Consider the following 20,261-nt stretch of genomic DNA (forward strand, 5'->3'; position numbering starts at 1 on the left):
TTAATTGATTTATGGATAAAAGATGGATAGAAAAGAAGTATAAAACAATTAAAATTACTATCAATCGACAACAATGAATTTATATTTCAGAAGGTACCTACTGTTTGGAACTATTCAGTAACAGAAAGATGCCGCTAAGTGGGAACCCCCTTCTTCACCCCTTACCAACATCTACTTACTACTCCTCTAAGGAAAAGAAGAAAGAAAACATGTTCCCAGTAGCCCCACAACTGAAATCCTGGGCAACTATAAACTTATCCTAATGCAAAATCATGTTTTATATGGCAAATACAGAATTGAATTTCTTTAATCTGTCTGATCCTAAAGGTCTGTTAAGATAAAGAATTCGGAGGAGAGAGAGGAACAAATGAGGAATGGGAAACAATGCAGATCAAAGCCCAGGACTTTCCTAGGAAGATTTCTGGACAAGAAACAATCAAGCCTCATCCTAAAATGTTTAAATTCAAGGTTAAATTGATCTAGGAGCTCACCTCACAATAGGCCAAGTTAAAGAAGTCTGAATTATACAGAAAATAAAATTTGAAGAAGGTGATATTAAGTAGACAAGCTATCTTTATGATAGCTAAAAGGAGAGCCTGTTTACAAAAAGACAGCTACCCTGGAACACCATTACATCCCCTCTCCCTCCACAGAAATGTCTTGAAAATAGGTGGTTCAGGAAAACCCAACCCATTCAATGATGAGTAAAAAGTATACAATCCATAAGGACACTGTAAGATTAAAAGAAAGCAAAGCATAACATAACTTATTAACATAAGAAAAACACTCAGAAAAATGTTGTCCCAGAGAAAATGAAAATTGTATGCATACAGTTTGCTATGGACTTAAAAAACATAACAAAGCAATCATCTCTATGAAAGACAGAAATGAAAGCAGAAATACAAGAACTCAAGGAAAAGATGGTAAGAAAACAGGAAATGACACACAAATAGATGAAACTCATGAAAGAAGCAGAATAAAAAATATAATCATCACAGAATGAAGGCAAAACTGGAAGAGACATAAGGGTGAATAAGTATCTTGGAAAATATGGTAAAGGACATAGAAAAAAGTTTTAACTGAACAAAGTAAAAGAAAATAAAAGGACTTAAGAGAGAATATAATACAGAAGAAAAGCAAAAAATTTAAACATAATTTGTGTTTCTAAATTATTGAGTCCCTAACGAAATTTAAATAATGAAATAGAAAAAGATATTTAAAGGTTAATTCAAGATTCAAGACCCAAAACAGTCAAAATAAAGACGTATCCAAGTAAAGTCAATAAACTTCAACGATAAAGGAAAAAAAAAATCTGTTAGGTAGCCTGTCAAAAAGATCTAGCTGTTTATGAGGGGGAAAAATCATGCTCTCCTCTGACTTGTTCATAGAAACATTCAATGCCAGAAGATAACAGAATCACATTAACAAGTTCCTTAAAGAAAATGTGGGGTGGCGGTGGGATGAATTGTAAGACTGGGATTGACATACATACACTAATATGTATAAAATAGATAACTAATAAGAACCTGCTGTATAAAAAATAAACAAACAAACAAAAACCCTCAGTGACTTTGGTGTTTGATAAAAAACAAAAACAAAAACAAAACAAAACATATTCAAAGTGAAAAAAAGAAAATGTGAACTGAAGATTTTATATCCAGCTAAATCTTCAAGTATAAAGGCTATGACTAACAGTTCTGAGCGCCCAAGAACTCAGGGAGTATTGCTTCAATGAGCCCTTCTTGGGAAAACATAAGAGAAAAAGCTTTGGTCAACCAAGAGATAATTAGGGCAACTATAGTAACAGAACTGATGTGAACATTTAAATATATATAATACAACTAAGACACAAGTGTGACAGATGACCTAATGTCAAATACCCAGAGAGAGAGAGAGAGAGATAAGAGAGTGAGAGAAAAGGAGAAAGAGATATAATACAACTTAAAAAAAAGGTGGGGGGTGGGGGGGGGGAAGAACTTCCCTGGTAGTCCAGTGGTTAAGACTCCGTGCTCCCAATGCAGGGGGACCAGGTTCAATCCCTGGTCAGGGAACTAAGATCCCACATACTGCAACTAAGCCTGTGTGCCCCAACAAGAGCCGCACATCACAACTACTGAGCCCATGCGCTCTAGAGCCTGCACACTGCAACAAGAGAAGCCCACGCGCTGCAACGAAGACCCAGCGCGGCCAAAATAAATAATAAATAAATAAAATTTTCAAAAAAGATGCGTAGGGAATGAGGGGGAGAAAATAAGAGGAAGAAGTAGGCCAATAACCTCATCCATTATAAATGCCAAAGGATATCATATAATACAATGAAGTTTTAATTGAAGTTTAAGCATATTTTTAATAGTACAAAAGTATATTATTAAGTAAAATTGGGTTGGGAGAGAGGAAATAGACTAACTTTACCATTGCTCATACATGGTCAAACATTACACAAAGGTATACCACAAAAATGAAAACAAAAATATAACAAAGACAGAAATCTTAACATCAGTCTAGGTAGAATTTGGGTCAAAAAGCAATAAACAAAGCAAAGATGAATATTTCATAATGCTAGAAAGTGCAATCCCAAATGAAGATATAGCAATGATGACTATGCACCAATAAACATAGAATAAACATTCATAAAGAAAAACTACTGGATAGAGTGGGATGCACTGTCAGTTAGAGACTAATTTACCTCTCTCATAATTCATGCAGATTAAAGTGACTAAAATTATATAAAATTACAGAAGACCCAAATAACATGTATAAAATGGATATAATTGATATATATCAAATTCTACACCCTAAAGTACAAAATGTATCTTCTGTTCAAGTGGATGGATCATTCACAGAAATTGATCATATACAAGACCACACAGAAAATTTCAATAAAAATCAAAATAATACAAATTAGCATTCTCTCACTACAATATAACTGAAAATTAATGACCACAAGATGTCTTTACCACCTAGATATGAATGTGAAAATTCTCAATTAAACAACTCTTCAATGAGGAAATACAAATATACTGCTCAGCATCAAGAAAATCATCATAAAAACATTACATATAAGAATTACATTAAATTAATAACTTTGGAAGAAGTGATATCTTTATGATGTTAAATCTTTTTATTCAGGAACTTGTCTTCATTTGCACAATTCTTTCTTTCTTTTTTTTTTTGGCCATGCCGCGGGGCATCTGGGATCTTAGTTCCCCGACCAGGGATCGAACTTGTGTCCCCTGCAGTGGAAGTGCGGAGTCCTAACCACTGGACCACCAGGGAAATCCCTGTACAATTTATATTCTTTTATTATTAAATTTACAGCAACCAAATATAATGGAAAAAAGGACATTTATCTTCTATCTGGTTATTATTTTTATATAGGAAATATATTAATTTCTAAATATTAATTTTGTATCCTGCTACTTACTGTTTATAGAGGTATTTCAATTGATATTCTTGGATTTTCCTAATATTCAATTATTTAATCTGCAAAGGTGACAGATTTATCCCTATCTTTCCAATTTTTATAACTCCATTTTCCTTCTCTAGTTTTTTTTTGTTGGTTAGCACCTCCAATACAGTGTTAAATAGCAGCCGTAAGACACAGTTGTTTTGTTCTGGACTGTAGAGGGGATGCTTTCAATGTTTCTCTTTTAAGCATAACAGCCTTTTAAATAACAATTTTCTAAAGCTTCTCTAATTGAAACACAAATTATCCCAATCAGTTAGTACCAACATATTTGGTGTGACACACAAAAAGTATTACCTGTAACATTTTAATTATTTTTCTTTTCAACTTACTTTATAGTATCTGCAAAGCTGACTCGACGAGAGTTTTTCTTATTTCTCAAAGCATTGGATTCCTAAGGACAGAGAATATATGGTATGATTTTTAATGAAACCACTGTGAATTAGGTCTCCAGGATTACGATAGACAGAGACCAGTTCTTATTCTGAATTAATGTGATATCATTAATTTTGATAATTAATCTGATTCTCCAAAAAATTCCAATATAGAAGCACTTAACATGAATATGATTTTCAATGTGAAAAATAAGCATACTGACACAAACAACATATTTAAGGAAGGTGATTACTATCCCTTACCTTTTCTCTCTCCTTTAAATGAATGGTTATTTTGCAATTAAGTAGAAGAAAGACTGGGAACAAAACAAGTGATATGTTGCCTATTATGGTAACCCTACTATACTATTTTTAAGATTAAAAAAATTTTTTTAATTGCGGTAAAATACAATTCACATAAAATTTACCATCCTAACCACTTGTAAGAATTTTAATTTTTGGGGGTGGTGGTGTGATGAATTGGGAGATTAGGATTGACATATATACATTAATATGTATAAAATGGATAACTAATAAGAACTGCTACATAAAAAAAAAATAAAATTAAATTAAAAAATTAAAAAAAAATTTTTTTAAATTTTATTGTGGTAAGAACACTTAATCTAACCTCTTAACAGATTAAGTGTACGATACAATACTGTTAACCATAGTGACAATGTTGTACAGCGGATCTCTAGAATTCATCTTGCATAACTGAAACTTTATACCTGTTGATTAGCAACTCCCCATTTCCCCCTCCTCTCTGTCCCTGGCAACCACTGTTCTCTTCTCTGCTTCCATGAGTTTGACTATTTTAGACAGCTCATATAAGTGGAATCATGTAGTATTTGTCCTTCTGTGACTATTTTACTTAGCATAACATACTGAAGCATCTTAACTGTTTTTTTTAAATTAATTTATTTATTTCGTTGCAGTGCGCGGGCTTCTCATTGCGGTGGCTTCTCCTGTTGCGGAACATGGGCTCTAGGCGGGTGGGCTTCAGTAGTTGTGGCACGCGGGCTCAGTAGTTGTGGCTCACGGGCTTAGCTGCTCTGCGGCATGTGGGATCTTCCCGAACCAGCGCTCGAACTGGCGTCCCCTGCATTGGCAGGTGGATTCCCAACCACTGCGCCACCAGGGAAGTCCTTAACTGTTTTTAAGTGTACACTTCAGTAATGTTAAGTACCTCTATATGGTCGTGCAACAAATCTCCAGAAATCTTTTCATCTTGCAAAACTGAAATTGTATATCCATTAAACAACTCCTCCTTTCCCCCGCCAACCTGCCCACAACCACAATTTTACTTTCTGTCTCTATGAATATGACTACTGTAGGTACTTCATAAGTGTAATTTATAAAGTATTTGTCTTTTTGTGACTGGTTTATTTCACTTAACATAATGTCCTCAAGGTTCATCCATGTTGTAGTATGTATCAGTATTTCCTTCTTTTTTTTTTTTTAACATCTTTATTGCAGTATAATTGCTTTACAATGGTGTGTTAGTTTCTGCTTTATAACAAAGTGAATCAGCTATACATATACATATATCCCCATATCTCCTCCCTCTTGCATCTTCCTTCTTTTTTTAAGGCTGAATAATATTCCATAGACACCACATTTTGTTTATCCATTCATCTGTCAATGGACTCTGGGTTGCTTCCACCTTTTGGTTACTGTGAATATCACTGCTATGAACAGTGGTATACATATCTTCAAGACCCTGCTTTCAATTCTTTTGGGTATACACCCAGAAGTGGAATTGCTGGATCATATGGTAATTCTATTTTAATTTTTGGAGGAACCACTATATTTTACAGCAGCTGCACCATTTACATTCCCACCAACAGTGCACAAGGGTTCCAATTACTCCACATCCTAGCCAACACTTGCTATTTTCTATTTTGTTTTTTTTTTTTAATAGTAGCCATCCTAATGGGTATGAGTTGATATCTTACTGTGGTTTTGATTTGCATTTATCTAATGATTAGTGATGCTGAGCATCTTTTCATCATAATTTACTTTTATTTTCCCTCATCTTCCTTAACAACAGCAAACATTTTTACTCACGTAGATACCGAACACAAAAAGCAAAAGACAAAAACAAATGAAATCCATAGAGAATTTTAACTGTGCTAATTCTGGATAACTGAGGACAAGTTTTGTTATAACAAAGAATCATCCTCTCTGTTAAGATCTTTGGCAGACACAACAGGCAGCTTTGAGCTTAATAATGACAATAATATGGACATAGTAAATACTACTATATTTCTTACTAAAAACTCCTGAAATTTGTGTGGTATATTGGAAAGAGCACTGAGTTAGAAATTAGGAGATTAGAGCTCCAATTTGAAGTTTGCCACTAACTGTGTGGGCTTAGACAAAACATTTAACCTCTCTGGACCTCATATTTCTCATCTATATAATGAAGGAACTAGATTCAAGATTAGTATTGAGGTCCTGTTGGTTTTAAAGCTCTATGAGTCTATGAATCTGTCATTTACTCATTCAAACATTCATTAAATTAAAAAACACCACACATACCAAATCCCATGCTGAGTGATGGAAAAAGACTGGTAAAGGAAACAATACAGTCCTTACTCTAATGGGGATTAATGGTGAAACAGATTAAAACAAAAAATCCACACAAATATAAAATTCAAAGTGTAATGAGTGGTGTGAATAAACACTGTATATAAAAAAATAATTTAGCTTGATAATCATGGAAGATTTCTTTGAGGAAGTACATTTAAGTTGAGACCTGAAGGATAAGTTAGTAGTCAGACGAAGAGTTGGGCAGAGGGAAAACATTCTAGGCAGAGCATGTGCAAAGGCCCTGAGGCAGGGAAAGGCTTGATGTATTTGAGAAATAGAAAGATAAGAGAGGCAGAAGTAGCGTAAGCACTCAGAATTATATGGTCTCCAAAACTATACACATTTCATCAATCAACAAAATGTACTGAAAGTGAACTATATACCAGGCATAATATATTAAAAAACACATAACGAAGTCCCGACCTCAGAGAGTTCTCAATTTAGAATGGACGTTAGTAAACAATTACAATAGAAGATATTAAGGGATGATTTTCTGAGAGAAATGATACCAAAACTGAGTCTTGAAAACAAATAGGAATTACCAGATAAACAGGACTACAGGGCTTCCCTGGTGGCGCAGTGGTTAAGAATCTGCCTGCCAATGCAGAGGACACAGGTTCGAGCGCTGGTCTGGGAAGATTCCACATGCCGCGGAGCAACTAAGCCCGTGAGCCACAACTACTGAAGCCCATGTGCCTAGAGCCCATGCTCCGCAACAAAAGAAGCCACCGCAATGAGAAGTCTGCACACCGCAATGAAAAGTAGCCCCCACTCGCCGCAACTAGAGAAAGCCCGTGTGCAGCAACGAAGACCCAACGCAGCCAAAATTAATAAATAAATAAATTAATTTTTAAAAAAGAGGACTATAAATATATGATAAACCAAGTATGATAAAATATTAATTATAGAATCTAGGTAATGACTATATGAACATTCACCCTAAAATTCTTTCTACTTTTCAGTGTGTTTGAAAAACAAATTTTTAATAAAATATTGGCAGATAAAGGAAAAATGAGGGACTAGCCATCTAGACAGAGGTAACATCACATGTAAATACCTGCAGGTTGACAGTTCATGTCTGTTTGGGGAATGGTAAACAGTTCTGAATGGTGAGATACATGTATGAGAGTGGCAAGAAAGAAGTCTGGAAAAGCAAACAGGGGTTAAAAATCAAGAGTGCCAGCTTGCTCAAGTGTTTGGATTTTAACCTTAAGGCCATGGGATGCTTACTTGTACATATTCAACTGAGAATCATTTATGACATTCTCCCTTCATATAGCTAATAAAGTTTCTAACTATTAAAAATATCACTGAAAACAGTCATCTATAAAGCATTTGTATCAGAGACTTACCTGAACAGTTTCATTCCCATTCCCACCTCTGAGGTCCTGAAGAGGACTCCTTGGGGGTTTCAAAATCTAGAACAGAATTATTCAAGAAAATCTGCAATGTCTATTAATAATCACTTCAAGTTATACCATGAGCAGAAAGGTAGAGATGCTAAAATTCCTGTAAAAACCTCTAAAACTCCTCAAATTCATATTGCTCAGTGGTATACTTTGTGGCTGCTGTAAATATTCAGCATCTATTCCCTTCTCCTTGCCCACATTCCCCAATTATTTTGCTTACTCTCATCCCATGTGGTCTGGGTAAAGCTCTACTCCAACTCCAGGGTTCAACAGGTAGCCCTGGCTGAGAACAATCTGCACATGATATTCTTTTGTCAATAGTGACTGGTTTGGTAATGAGGACTTGACCCATATCAAGATAATCAAGCCAACATGATTCAATCCTGAGTATTCTTTTTTTTTTTTATCCTGAGGAAATAGACACTATTTTTTATGTAGGACTTGAACCTGGAAGTTGGGAGAGCTAGATGTACTATAGTAATCACAGAGGAAGAGCCGTTCTGATAATGGAGATTACCCAGATAAAGTGATCAGAGTATAAAAAATGAAATCCTAGTACTGGTGATCGTGTCCAGTACTTTCACCATAAGCATATTTGCCACAGACATCTTTGCTGCAAACATTTTTGCTGCATAACTAACTGGCCGTAAGGCAATTTTGGTATAAAAGATAAAAGAGGGACATTAAAGAAGACATAATGAAACATGAAAAATGAATAAGAAAGTTAAAGACTTTATTGCAAGATATGAAATACTTGAATACATTTAAAATGTGTGTAGATTCATGGCAATACTGAGCAAATAACTGATTTTATTTTGTGGGTTGTACCTAAGCATTTGCCTTCTGTCTTTTGCTCATAGTATTTTATACATTTTTTTGTTTATTGATTCGTTCTCTTCATTTGACATCGCGCTTTTTCTTTTTCATTAAAATTTCTTCCTTCATTAGACAGGTTATCAGTTTCCAAATACTAGGATACATATTTGTAACTGAGCTTTGTATTGCATTATAAAACCCTTCCACACTGTTGTTTGCTCTTGGCATTATGTCATATGTCTGTTGACAGATGTTCTAAAATTCTATGGGAGAAATGGGTTCAACTCTGCCTTGGAGACCTTGGCGTATCTAAGATTTATGTAATATAAAAATGAGAGTACTGCATCAATGAAGAAATGAAATCAAACTATCAATTAGTTATTTAACCTTTACAGCTAAATTGCACTTCTGCCAATTAGTTATGTGGCAAAAGTGTTTGTGGCAAAGATGCTTACAGTGAAAGTACCCTACAACCTCTGGTGCTACTGTTGGAACACCTGATTGGTTAAATTGTGCCTAACATCATCCCTATCTTTGGATTTTTTCAATTTCATAACCCAATAAATTTTGTGCTTAAATCGGTTTGAGTTGGATTATTGTGTGTCTTGCTACAGCTTTGTACACGTTTAAATATATTTTTTAAACAGCTTTATTAAAGTATAATTTACATAGCATAGATGTATTAAATTACCATGAAACCCATAAAATAGGAATTTTAGTATATTTACAGAATTGTGTAATCAGGTTAAATATTTGAGTCTATCCAGAGAGCAATAGAAGCCAGCGGGTTGGGATGGTGTCATTCAAAATTACTGTGGTATGTAGTCATCATTCAATAAAAGGTAACAATTATTAGCTCAAATAGGTGTTTCTTACTGAGGAATGTCGTCTTCTAACAGGTCTCTCTACATTGTCACTGAAAGAGGAAAAAAAAATTACATACACAGCGGTAAAAGACTGAATTTCTAAAACCCATCATTATAACATCCCTTACATGCTTTTAAATTGGTCATCACTTAACACTTGGCGTCACTTTCACTTAATAAAATTTATATTACAAGTCTTAAATTCAGTATTTAGAAAGTCAGTGTTTTAAAATACATATGGTATACCATAAGACTATCTCTTGAAAAACAATCAGTAAAACATAATTTACCATATTGATATAAGCACAATTATAAGATAAATGGACCAAAAGAAAAAAAAAAAAAAAGAAAGAAAGGGAATTCCCTGGCGGTCCAGTGGTTAGGACTCAGTGCTTTCACTGCCATAGCCGTGGTTCAATCCTTGGTCAGGGAACTAAGATCCTGCAAGCCGCAGTGCAGCCAAAAAAAAAAAAAGATAAATGGACCGTAAATCAAGAGATTCTAGTTCTGGTTTTACTACAGTGTGATTTTTAGACCAGGTTTTGAATATTCAACTGGCTATGGTGGCCAAACAGATAACTTAGCAGATGCAAGAAAAATAGGTGGTATTGAGACTATAAAGGGGAGTTCCTTCCTGCCTGGTTTGATCATCACAGCTATTATGTACTCCGCTCATGTTAGTTGTTGCCAAACAAGAATATGAGCCCAGTGTTGCACCACTTGATTTTTCAGGAAAAGCTGAAAATCTAATTGTTGTATGAAATCTTGAAATTTTGGCAACTAATTCAAAAATTAAAAAACATTGTTTATTGTTTAGACAATTTTTTCTTTGTCATATATATATATGCCTGTAGGCTGTAAACTGCCACTAGTTTGTGACGCCAACTTCGGACAAATCATTTCATTTCCTTGGGCCTCAATTTTCTCATCCTTAAATTGAAGAGATAGGAAGTGGTCTCTAAAGTCCCTCTCAGTTTTGACTCTAGATGAGTTTATATAAAGATACGGCAGGGAGTGCTGTGACTTTGTAACATTTACTTCTTTTCCCTGGAACAGACTGCAAAAACATTTCAGAAGTTATAAACATGTCTTACTAATTGGAAAAGTATCTTTCCCTGATAAAGAGTTGAACATTTTTAGCTGCATTTCCCAAACTCACTTTTCTTCATTAGCCTCTGAAGACATCCCATCCATTTTCGAAGAAAAACCGTTTCTGTAACAAATACACAAAATGAGAAAAGGTGAGAAAAAAGGAAGAGAAGTTGTAATCTGTGAAGAGATTAAGAGCAGAGCAGAGTTGTAATTTCAGGATTACTTTCTGTGGGAGGGCCAAAAAAAAAAAAAAAGGAAAAACTTCACTATGGGGCTATGAAACATGAGAAATTTTGAGGATTTTAAACTACTCTCTTATAATTCCCAATCCTGGAAAATTCTCATATTCAAGAGGAAATCAGTGACTAACTCTAATTGGAATGATATGGATGTTAATGGTTCAAATAAAAATTTGTCCTAGTTTATATGAGTTTATGGATTATATAATAATTCAATCTCAAAATATAGTCAATCAGCTATCAAAATACAGATATTTGCATAAAGTGGATTTGCATAAATGCATATTTATCTTATGAAAATTTAACTTTAAGTACTCCAGCAAAAAAAAATTTAAGACATAAAAATAACATTTTAGGGGCTTCCCTGGTGGTCCAGTGGGTAAGACTCTGGACTCCCAATGCAGGGGGCCCAGGTTCGATCTCTGGTTGGGGAACTAGATCTCTCATCCTTCTGCAACTAAGAAGTCTGTATGCTGCAACAAAGACCCGGGCAGCCAAAATAAATAAATAAATAAATAAATAAATAAATAATTGGGGGTAAAACATTTTAAACAGTGTAGTTGATTATGTTTACAATCTCACTCAATGAGTATTTGTCTTGGAAAGAGTGTGCAATAAGAAGCATAACCTGAAGTTTCTTTAATTGGTCTTATCTCCTACCTATCCATACCTATATTTTCACTTTATGCATTTTAACCTTAGAACTTTATTCCTGGGTAAGAAAAAATTCCATTGTAGATTTCAAAAAACAGACTAGCTAGAGATTCTGACTCAACAATATTAGCATTTCTACCACAATACTAAATTAATACCACATACATATGGACTTCCCTGGTGGCACAGTGGTTAAGAATCCGCCTGCCAAGGCAGGAGACACGGGTTCGAGCTCTGGTCCGGGAAAATCCCACATGCCATGGAGCAACTAAGCGTGCACCACAACTACTGAGCCTGCGCTCTAGAGCCCGCGAGCCACAACTACTGAGCCCATGTGCCACAACTGCTGGAGCCCATGAGCCTAGAGCCTGTGCTCCGCAACAAGAGAAGCCACCGCAATGTGAAGCCCACGCACCGCAACAAAGACCCACCACCGCCAAAAATAAATAGACAGATAGATAAAAAGACTAAAATACTTACTTAGAAAAAAAAAAATACCACATACACAAACTTTCAGAATCAATGTTCTTACACTTTTAGCAATAAGTAAAAAACCAAAACAACAAAAAAACAGGTACTTAAAAGATATCTTATTTTACATGCTTTCATCATATATAACAAAAGTCAAATTAAAGAACAATACTTCATAATGAACTTGAACCTGAAGTAAAAGTCTGCTTATTTTTCAGTATTGATTTATTTAATTAGCTGTTAATATAGATATAAGGTGATGGGCATCTTCTAGGATTTGATCTCTGACCCTCTCCTTTTGTCCTCCATCACTTTCTCAGTCTGCTTATCCATTCTTCTGGTTTCACTTACCTCCTGTTCACAGATAACACCTATATCTACTTAAAATAATATTTTTAATTTAAAAATTTAAGCTATTACATACTATCCTCTTTCCCAAAAGCAACCACCTTCACCACTTTAAGTTAATTATTTTGTATCTAAAGAAAGCTCTCTTGGGACTTCCCTGGTGGCGCAGTGGTTAAGAATCCGCCTGCCAATGCAGCGGACATGGGTTCGAGCCCTGGTCCAGGAAGATCCCATATGCCGCGGAACAACTAAGCCCGTATGCCACAACTTCTGAGCCTGCGCTCTAGAGCCCTCGAGCCACAACTACTGAGCCCGAGCACCACAACTCCTAAAGCCGGTGCGCCCTAGAGCCCGCATGCTGCAATTACTGAATCCTGTGCACCTAGAGCCTGTGCTCCGCAACAAGAGAAGCCACCGCAATGAGAAGTCCACACACTGCAACGAACAGCAGCTCCCGTTCTCCACAACTAGAGAAAGCCCATGAGCAGCAATGAAGACCCAAAGCAAACAAAAAAAAGCTCTCTTACCCGCAACTACCTCCATCTCATATACACACACAGACACCCCATACCCAGAAAAATACAGTACAATAAAGGAAAGATTACATGCTAATTTCACTACAATAAATATAAAAATCCTAAAAAGAATAGCAAAAAAAGAGCCAGCAATTTGTGGAAAGGTTGTGAAAAGGACAATATATCATGGTCATGTTGGTTATATTCCAGAAATGCAATATTGGTTTAACATTAGAAAATCAATTTTACAATTTACTATACTAACAGATTAAAAGGGAAAAATCCTAAGATCATTTCAACAGATAAAAGTTTGCTGACTTTTAACATCCTTTCATGTTAAAAAAAAATTTAGCAAACCAGGAATACAAGGTAAATTCCTTAACCTAACAAACAGTATCTATTTAAAAAACTAATAGCAAACATCAACTTAATGGTGAAACTGAAAACTTTTCCTGAGATCAAACAAGTACGACAGCTATTTCCACTTCTATTCAATCTATCATCAAGTCTTAGTGGTTCTGTTTCCAATATATATCACAAATTCATTCACTTCTATCTTCAGTGCCACCACCATAATTCAAGGTGCCATCATCTCTCAAGTAGAATATTGCAATTTCTACCTCACTGGTCTCCCTACTTTCACTCTTATCCCCCTAAAATACTTTCTCCACATAGTAGGCAGTTATCTTCTTAAACATAAATCACATTTAAGACATTCCCTTACGTAAAACCCTTTAAAAGCTTCCCACTGTACTGAGAATAAACTCTTTACCAGGACCTACAAAGCTCTACAAGATTTGGGTCCTACTTGACTCTTAGACTTCAGACTTCATCTCATACCACTGTCTTCCTCACTCTCTATGCTAACCACACTGGCATTTTTATTGCTGCACACACAAAGCTTTTTCCCGTCATTAAATTTATATTTGCTATTCTCTCTTGGCAAGAAGCCAAGAAAAGTACTCTTTGTAGACTGTGTATGTCTCCTTTGTGGCATTACCACACCTGTAATTTAAAAGTCCACTATGTAAATTAATTATTCCTTTTATCTTCCCAAACTACCTGATGGAAGAAATTTTCACATACTGAAGTATGGGGAAGCCATTCTGGATTATACATGATTTGGCTTGAACTTTATTCTAATTAAAACAGCCCGTGTTATGGCTTATCAAACATACATTGTACATCTGCTTTAACCATTAAAGAAAAGGGTATACTGTCCAGAAGTAAAGAATGTCTGTTTTGAAGATAGAGATAAATGCCTCCCTTTCCGGGACCTCAGTGCTAGTACTCCTTTGATGATAAGGCTCGCTACCCAGGCTCCCAGGCCATACTGACTTGCTGTGTACTTACTAATCTGTCTTTTTTGGAAACTCTGAAGGAAAGTACCCTTGTCATGTCTGATGTTCTTTGTTCTGACAAAATATAAAACTGTGCTGAAAATCATGCTTCTCCAGAACAGTTCCTCAGAGCTATCTGAGAGGTTGTCTCCCAGGGTATAGTCCTCAGTTTGGCTAAAATAAAACTCTCTTCTATTCTTATTATAGATTGATTATTGATTATTTGCATCAACATACCCTTGCCCCAACAGTAAACTCCATGAGAATAGGGCTGGTGTCTCTTATGTTCACTGTTATATTCTGAGAATCTAGCACAGTGCTTTGTAAATAATACGAGCTATAAATATTTGCTGAATGACTAATTAAGAAACAATTCTTTGGGCTTCCCTGGTGGCGCAGTGGTTGAGAATCTGCCTGCCAATGCAGGGAACACGGGTTCGAGCCCTGGTCTGGGAAGATCCCACATGCCGCGGAGCAACTAGGTCCGTGAGCCACAACTACTGAGCCTGTGCATCTGGAGCTTGTGCTCCGCAACGAGAGGCTGCGACAGTGAGAGGCCCGCGCACAGCGATGAAGAGTGGCCCCCGCTCGCCACAACTAGAGAAAGCCCACGCACAGAAACGAAAACCCAACACAGCCAAAAATAAATAAATAAATAAAATTAAAAAAAAAAAAAAAGAAACAATTCTTTAAAGTTGCCTTCATGATCTATGTCTTGCATTTTTTTCTTCTTTTGGAACTATTTTCAAATTCAGTGATAAATTAAAAATTCACAGATTAAAAATAGTAAATACTATCAAATCAGGATCACCTAAACATCTTCATTGTTTGAAACAGTCATTGTGCATCATTCTTGTCTAACCTGCAGACCAGCTGGCACTTAAGTAATAAGATTCAAAGCTTACTGATGTCCTCTTTTAAAAATATTCTATTCAGTACATATCTGTAAGTTCCACTTCCAACAGAAATAGGAGACTCCAGATTCTCACATTAAGCTTCATGTGTAAAATGCTATTATGGTTGAACTTTTGATCACTGTCACATTAATTGATTATTGATTGGTTCCAAAACTGTGCACCTGGCACACAGGTAGGGGTGCTACAGCTTACTCACAAAGGTGCTCTGGGATATTTTGAATTTTTGAGAGAAACAACAATTCTCAACATCTATCCATCACTGTCAGCTCAAAATAGTACCCATTCACATTACATTAGTTTTGATAACATATTATTGCAAAACTGGATTTTTGGCAGTTGCTGTGATATAAAGCAAGTACTTTTGATCAATGTGGTACTGGAAATGAGGGTGGCAGTATCCAATCTGATTCCAAAATCTAAAAGGTGTGCAATATTCAACAGGCACACATATCCAATTAGTAAATAATTGTAACTATTTATGAATAAAATTAAAATATTATCTTTTACTTCAATTTATGTATATTATTTTTTTTAAATGGCTACTAAGCAGCTAGAATCATTTAACAACAACTTCTAAAATTGTTTGGACCTAAGCACTTAATAAATATTGATAGAACTGTTAGGTATTTCTTTTGTCCTAGGGGCACCATGAGCCAAGAAAATTTGGGAACTACTAGTCTGAATAATCCAGAGGTCCACAAACTACAGCTGCTGGGCCAAATGGGCCTTTAACAGTAGTTTTTTACATTTTAAATCAGTTACAGAGAACAAAAAAAAAAGCATAGAAAGAAGAAATGTGACAGAGATCATGTAGACCATGGAGCCTGCAAAACCTGAAAATCTACTATCTAGCTATTTGTCCACTCCTTCATTTACTTCACCACTATCTAGAGTTAATATATTTCATAATGTCCAATGGTATAGACTCTAGATCTGTGCTGTCCAATACAGAACAGGTCTAGAGTCTATATCATTTAAATTTTAATTAATTAAAATTTAAATTAATTAAAATGAAATAAAATTTACAATATAGTTCTTGTTACAATAGCCACATTGCAGGTCTTCGTCACATGGGACTAATGAGTACCGCGTTAGACAGTGCAGAAATAAAACATTACCATTAACACTGAAAGTTTTATTGGACAGCACTGTCCTACTAACAATATCTAGAGTATCTTCTACCATCTCTTACTTAGCATCAAACACATCATTAATACTACCACTCCAAATATTTTTACTCAGTTTACATCTATTTGTCATCTTGTAAACATTCTGAGCCATTCACATAGTCAAGAAGAATTATACTGCTTTGAACCCAAACTTTAATTAGCAAAATCTTACATTAACTCATCTCTATAAATCATTCTTCCCTTCAAGTTCCACCAAAAATACCACTTTCTCCAAGAAGCCTCCTTTAGTCTCCATTGCCAAAAAGCATCAAATAAGCTTTTCTATGCTCCCATATTCCTTTAGAATGTCCTATAATCCTTTACATTGTCCTGTTTTATAGTTATTTTTGTATATTAATTCTTTCCCGTTCTGGACTGTAAACTCTAGATGCGGGACTGAATCATCCGCTCCCAGCCCTAGCACAAGACAACAAAGAACCCAATACAAATCTGAGGAATTCGACTTATTCAATTCAACCGAAAACTTCAATCTTAATACCTAGAGTAAGCTCTGCTTTGGTCTTCTCTGCCATCTCTCTATAAACCTATCTTCAAAATTCCAAGCGGCAGTGTATTTTTTTTTAGAACTTTTTCTTAAACTCTAGTATTGAGATAAACAGCAAGAAAAGACTCCTAACTCTGGCCTAATAATGGACAAAGGAAGATTTTTTTAAAACTTATTTGTGGTGTACTAATATTGGCTTTACTTGTTTACGTTATTACATCCGCCGGAAACCCAAAATCTGCTCAGTGCTGCTAGCACTCGATCAGACATTGTAAATAAACCATAAGCCGAGAGTTTAAAATCACTTATTGCTGTCACTTCATTTATAGCTAAGAAAAGATTAAGAAGTGCAAACAGCCGCGAGTTCCCCAAGGAGAAGAAACTGGGGTGCTAGGAAGAGTCCCGGAATCCTGACAGAAGATGGCGGGGCGGGGCGGGGCGGGGCGGGGCACCGCGGGCGGGTACGCCGCGGGCCAACTAGCCGGGCCCCCAGACCGTGGGTCCCAGGTGTGGATGGAGACTGCTAGGGAGGAGGGAGGCGGCACATGTGCAGGCCGAGGTGAGGAAAGAAAGAGCCCCGCACCCGCGGAGAAGAGTCCGTACCTGAGCCCAGCGAGTTCCGAGGCAGCCTGGCTGTAGGAGTGTCCCCCACCTCCCACCGCGGGGCCTTCAGACCGCTCAGACAAAACCTAAATGCCTCCGCGCGAAGCCCAGGCCGAAAGTTACCCGCCGCGGCCCAACTGCTTGAGAAATTCTCCTCAGACTTGTTTGGGGTCCGCACGCTTCTCAGAGAGGCACCTCACCGCCACCCCTCGACGTCACCTCACAACACCCAGACGGCCTCAGTGAAGCATTCAAATCTAACCGCCTAGCTGGAGCGCATGCGCAAAGCCGCTCAACGCGTCGGCCCCGCCCCTTAGGGTCCAGAGCCTTCCTAAGACTCCTTTAATCAAACTTCCTTTGCAGCCTGTATGCCGATTTTATTTCTTTCAAGGTTATCTCATTTTCTACCGAATTTTCCTTTTTCCCTTCCCATTGCAGATCCCCCACAGTATGGGAGCGGCCATCTTCTTTTGATTTCTTGCTATTGAAAGGATAGGAGCTTTGCTTCCGTACAAAATGGCGGCTTCTATCACATTGCGTCACATCCCCCTAGTTTTACTCCCTATAGCTAGCAGGAAGGAGTAGGTTTCTAGGACGAGGTGGCCGAGTGGTTAAGGCGATGGACTGCTAATCCATTGTGCTCTGCACGCGTGGGTTCGAATCCCATCCTCGTCGAGGATTGCTTTTGCCTCTAATTTGAACAGATGAACGTAAATTTGCTTGCGGAATGGAAACAGTTGAATATTTGTTCCAGGTATGATTTACTAGTCAATTTACTCTAGCACAATCAACCTCCTGTTTGAATCTTTGAAAGACGGGTTCGGGAGCATTGTGACCTCGCAGATAAAGAAAAAGTTGGGAAAGAGACATTTTCTGGGATTCGGAGTTTAATTAAAAAATGGATTTAATGTCTTTTCAATGGAGTAAACAACAGTGCATAGAATTCCACGATTATTACTGTTCCCATATGTTCCAATTGTGGTCTGATCAATATTAATTAACCCAGCTCCTGATTGAGGAACTTCAATTACTGTGGATTCTTACCCCAGGGTTTTCACTTCAAAAGCTACCGCGAGACAGTGTTGAGGATTCTCCTCCAGGCTGCAGGTGTTCAAGAAAAGTATTCGACATTAAAAAGATGTTGACAACACGTGGAAACTTGGTAGTATGTAGAAGCCAGAGACTGAACATCTACCTTCCCAAAGGCGAAGGTCTTAATTCCTCTCTTGGATTTAAGCAAAGAGGGAAAAACAGGGAGTAGAAAAAGAATAGATTCCCCTCTTGAAAGGTCATCGGGCAGATTCATTCAACTCACATTTAACAACCTTCGTTTATCCAGTATTTATCTACAGGCAACACAATGAATTACAGCACTTTAATTAACCATAACCCTGTGATCACGATAGACATTTTTATTACTCCATTTTATAAATGAGGACACTGAAAGATAAACTTGCCCAAGGTTATACAGCTTCTGTAATTGCAGGAAAGGCATTGTAACCCAAGTCTGTCGAACTCTGGTGGCTCTTAACATCATCCTATATGGTGCTGGAAATTAGTAAAAAGTGGTCATCAATCCCTTGCGGTAATGGTTTACACATTCTGCAGTGTACGGTACCCCAGAACCTGGCACCGGGCAGGTGTCTTCAGCAAAGTTTTCAGCCCTGAGGGTGGAATTCAGGCTCCAGTGGCTCCTCCTTCGTCAATCCAAGTCCCTTGGGAATGTTGATACCTGCCTGGGCTGAGGACTAAGGGTCACTCCAGCACCTGCCTTCAGCCTTGCTCTGTAATCCATTCACCACTCTGCTGCTAGGAGGTGTTTCTACCCGGATTCTACACACTCCCAAGGGGGCCATGGATAGAATTCAATTGGTTACTTCGTTGGGGAAAAAACTGCAGCTTTATTTTCATTCATCTCTAATTGAAAGCACTTCCTTCAATAAAGATAAGCAGCAAACTACAGTAATATTAACCTTACCCGTGATTTTTGTCACCAATAGAAATAACAGATATTGTTATATCACATTACTGTTATTGCTTTATGCTCATTACTACTACTTCAAGATAATGGTAGTTGTTGGACTTGCCATTAGATCTTGTAAATTTATGCATTCGTAAGAAAGTACATGCATTATACTATTAGATCACAGATTTTTTTTTAATTTTAAAATTTATTAAAGTATAGTTGATTTACAATGTTGTGTTGATTTCTGCTGTAAAGTGATTCAGTTATACATATATATACATTCTTTTTCATATTCTTTTCCATCATGGTTTATCAGAGGATATTGAATATAGTTCCCTGTGCTATACTGTAGGACCTTGTTGTTTATCCATTCTATATATAATAGTTTGCATCTGCTAATCCCAACCTCCCAATCCATCCCTCCCCACCCCTCTTCCCCCTTAGCAACCACAACTCTATTCTCTATGTCTGTGAGTCTGTTTCTGTTTCATAGGTAAGTTCATTCGTGTCATAGATTCCACATATATGTTAGATTAGATTCCACATGTAAGTGATATCATATGGTATTTGTCTTTCTGTTTCTGCTTCACTTGGTATTATATCACAGATTTTTGAACTATTTTTATAACTGTATTCCAACTTAACTGGTTGACTGTATATTACAACAAACTTAATTTTATGCATTTAAAAACAATATTCTGAGAAGGGACCCATAGGCTTCACCAGACTACCAAAGATCTATGTCACAAAAAAGGTTAAGAGCGCCTGAGAGATTTTTCTAAAGTGCCATCAAGACATTGATCTTAACCTTCCTCTGAACTAGGCCTTGCTCTCTCTCCCCGAGACCTTTGCAGATGCTTTACCTACTCCTCTCCCTGGATCATGCTCCTGCTGCCCTATGCCTCCTTCCCATCAACCC

At 36.8% G+C, this 20,261-nt stretch overlaps 1 protein-coding gene and 1 non-coding gene across 2 annotated transcripts in view; one reads left to right on the forward strand and one right to left on the reverse strand.

Annotated features, from left to right (window-relative positions):
• Positions 1–17,417, reverse strand: part of KNL1 (kinetochore scaffold 1) — a 63,496-nt gene extending 46,079 nt beyond the window's left edge. Inside the window, exons 1-5 of the mRNA XM_061182244.1 lie at positions 17,377–17,417; positions 10,683–10,736; positions 9,534–9,573; positions 7,785–7,850; positions 3,799–3,860 (exon numbers count right to left, since the gene is read on the reverse strand). Of these exons, the coding sequence (XP_061038227.1) occupies positions 3,799–3,860; positions 7,785–7,850; positions 9,534–9,573; positions 10,683–10,717 (203 nt within the window). The 5' untranslated portion in view covers positions 10,718–10,736; positions 17,377–17,417. The remainder of the gene's footprint in view (positions 1–3,798; positions 3,861–7,784; positions 7,851–9,533; positions 9,574–10,682; positions 10,737–17,376) is intronic.
• A 552-nt stretch (positions 17,418–17,969) lies between these two features.
• On the forward strand, positions 17,970–18,051 carry TRNAS-GCU (transfer RNA serine (anticodon GCU)). The gene has a single exon. It is a non-coding gene; the product is annotated as a tRNA-Ser (tRNA).
• The last annotated feature ends 2,210 nt before the right edge of the window (positions 18,052–20,261 follow it).

This window comes from Eubalaena glacialis, chromosome 2 (assembly GCF_028564815.1).
Source record: "Eubalaena glacialis isolate mEubGla1 chromosome 2, mEubGla1.1.hap2.+ XY, whole genome shotgun sequence".
Lineage (NCBI taxonomy): Eukaryota > Metazoa > Chordata > Mammalia > Artiodactyla > Balaenidae > Eubalaena > Eubalaena glacialis.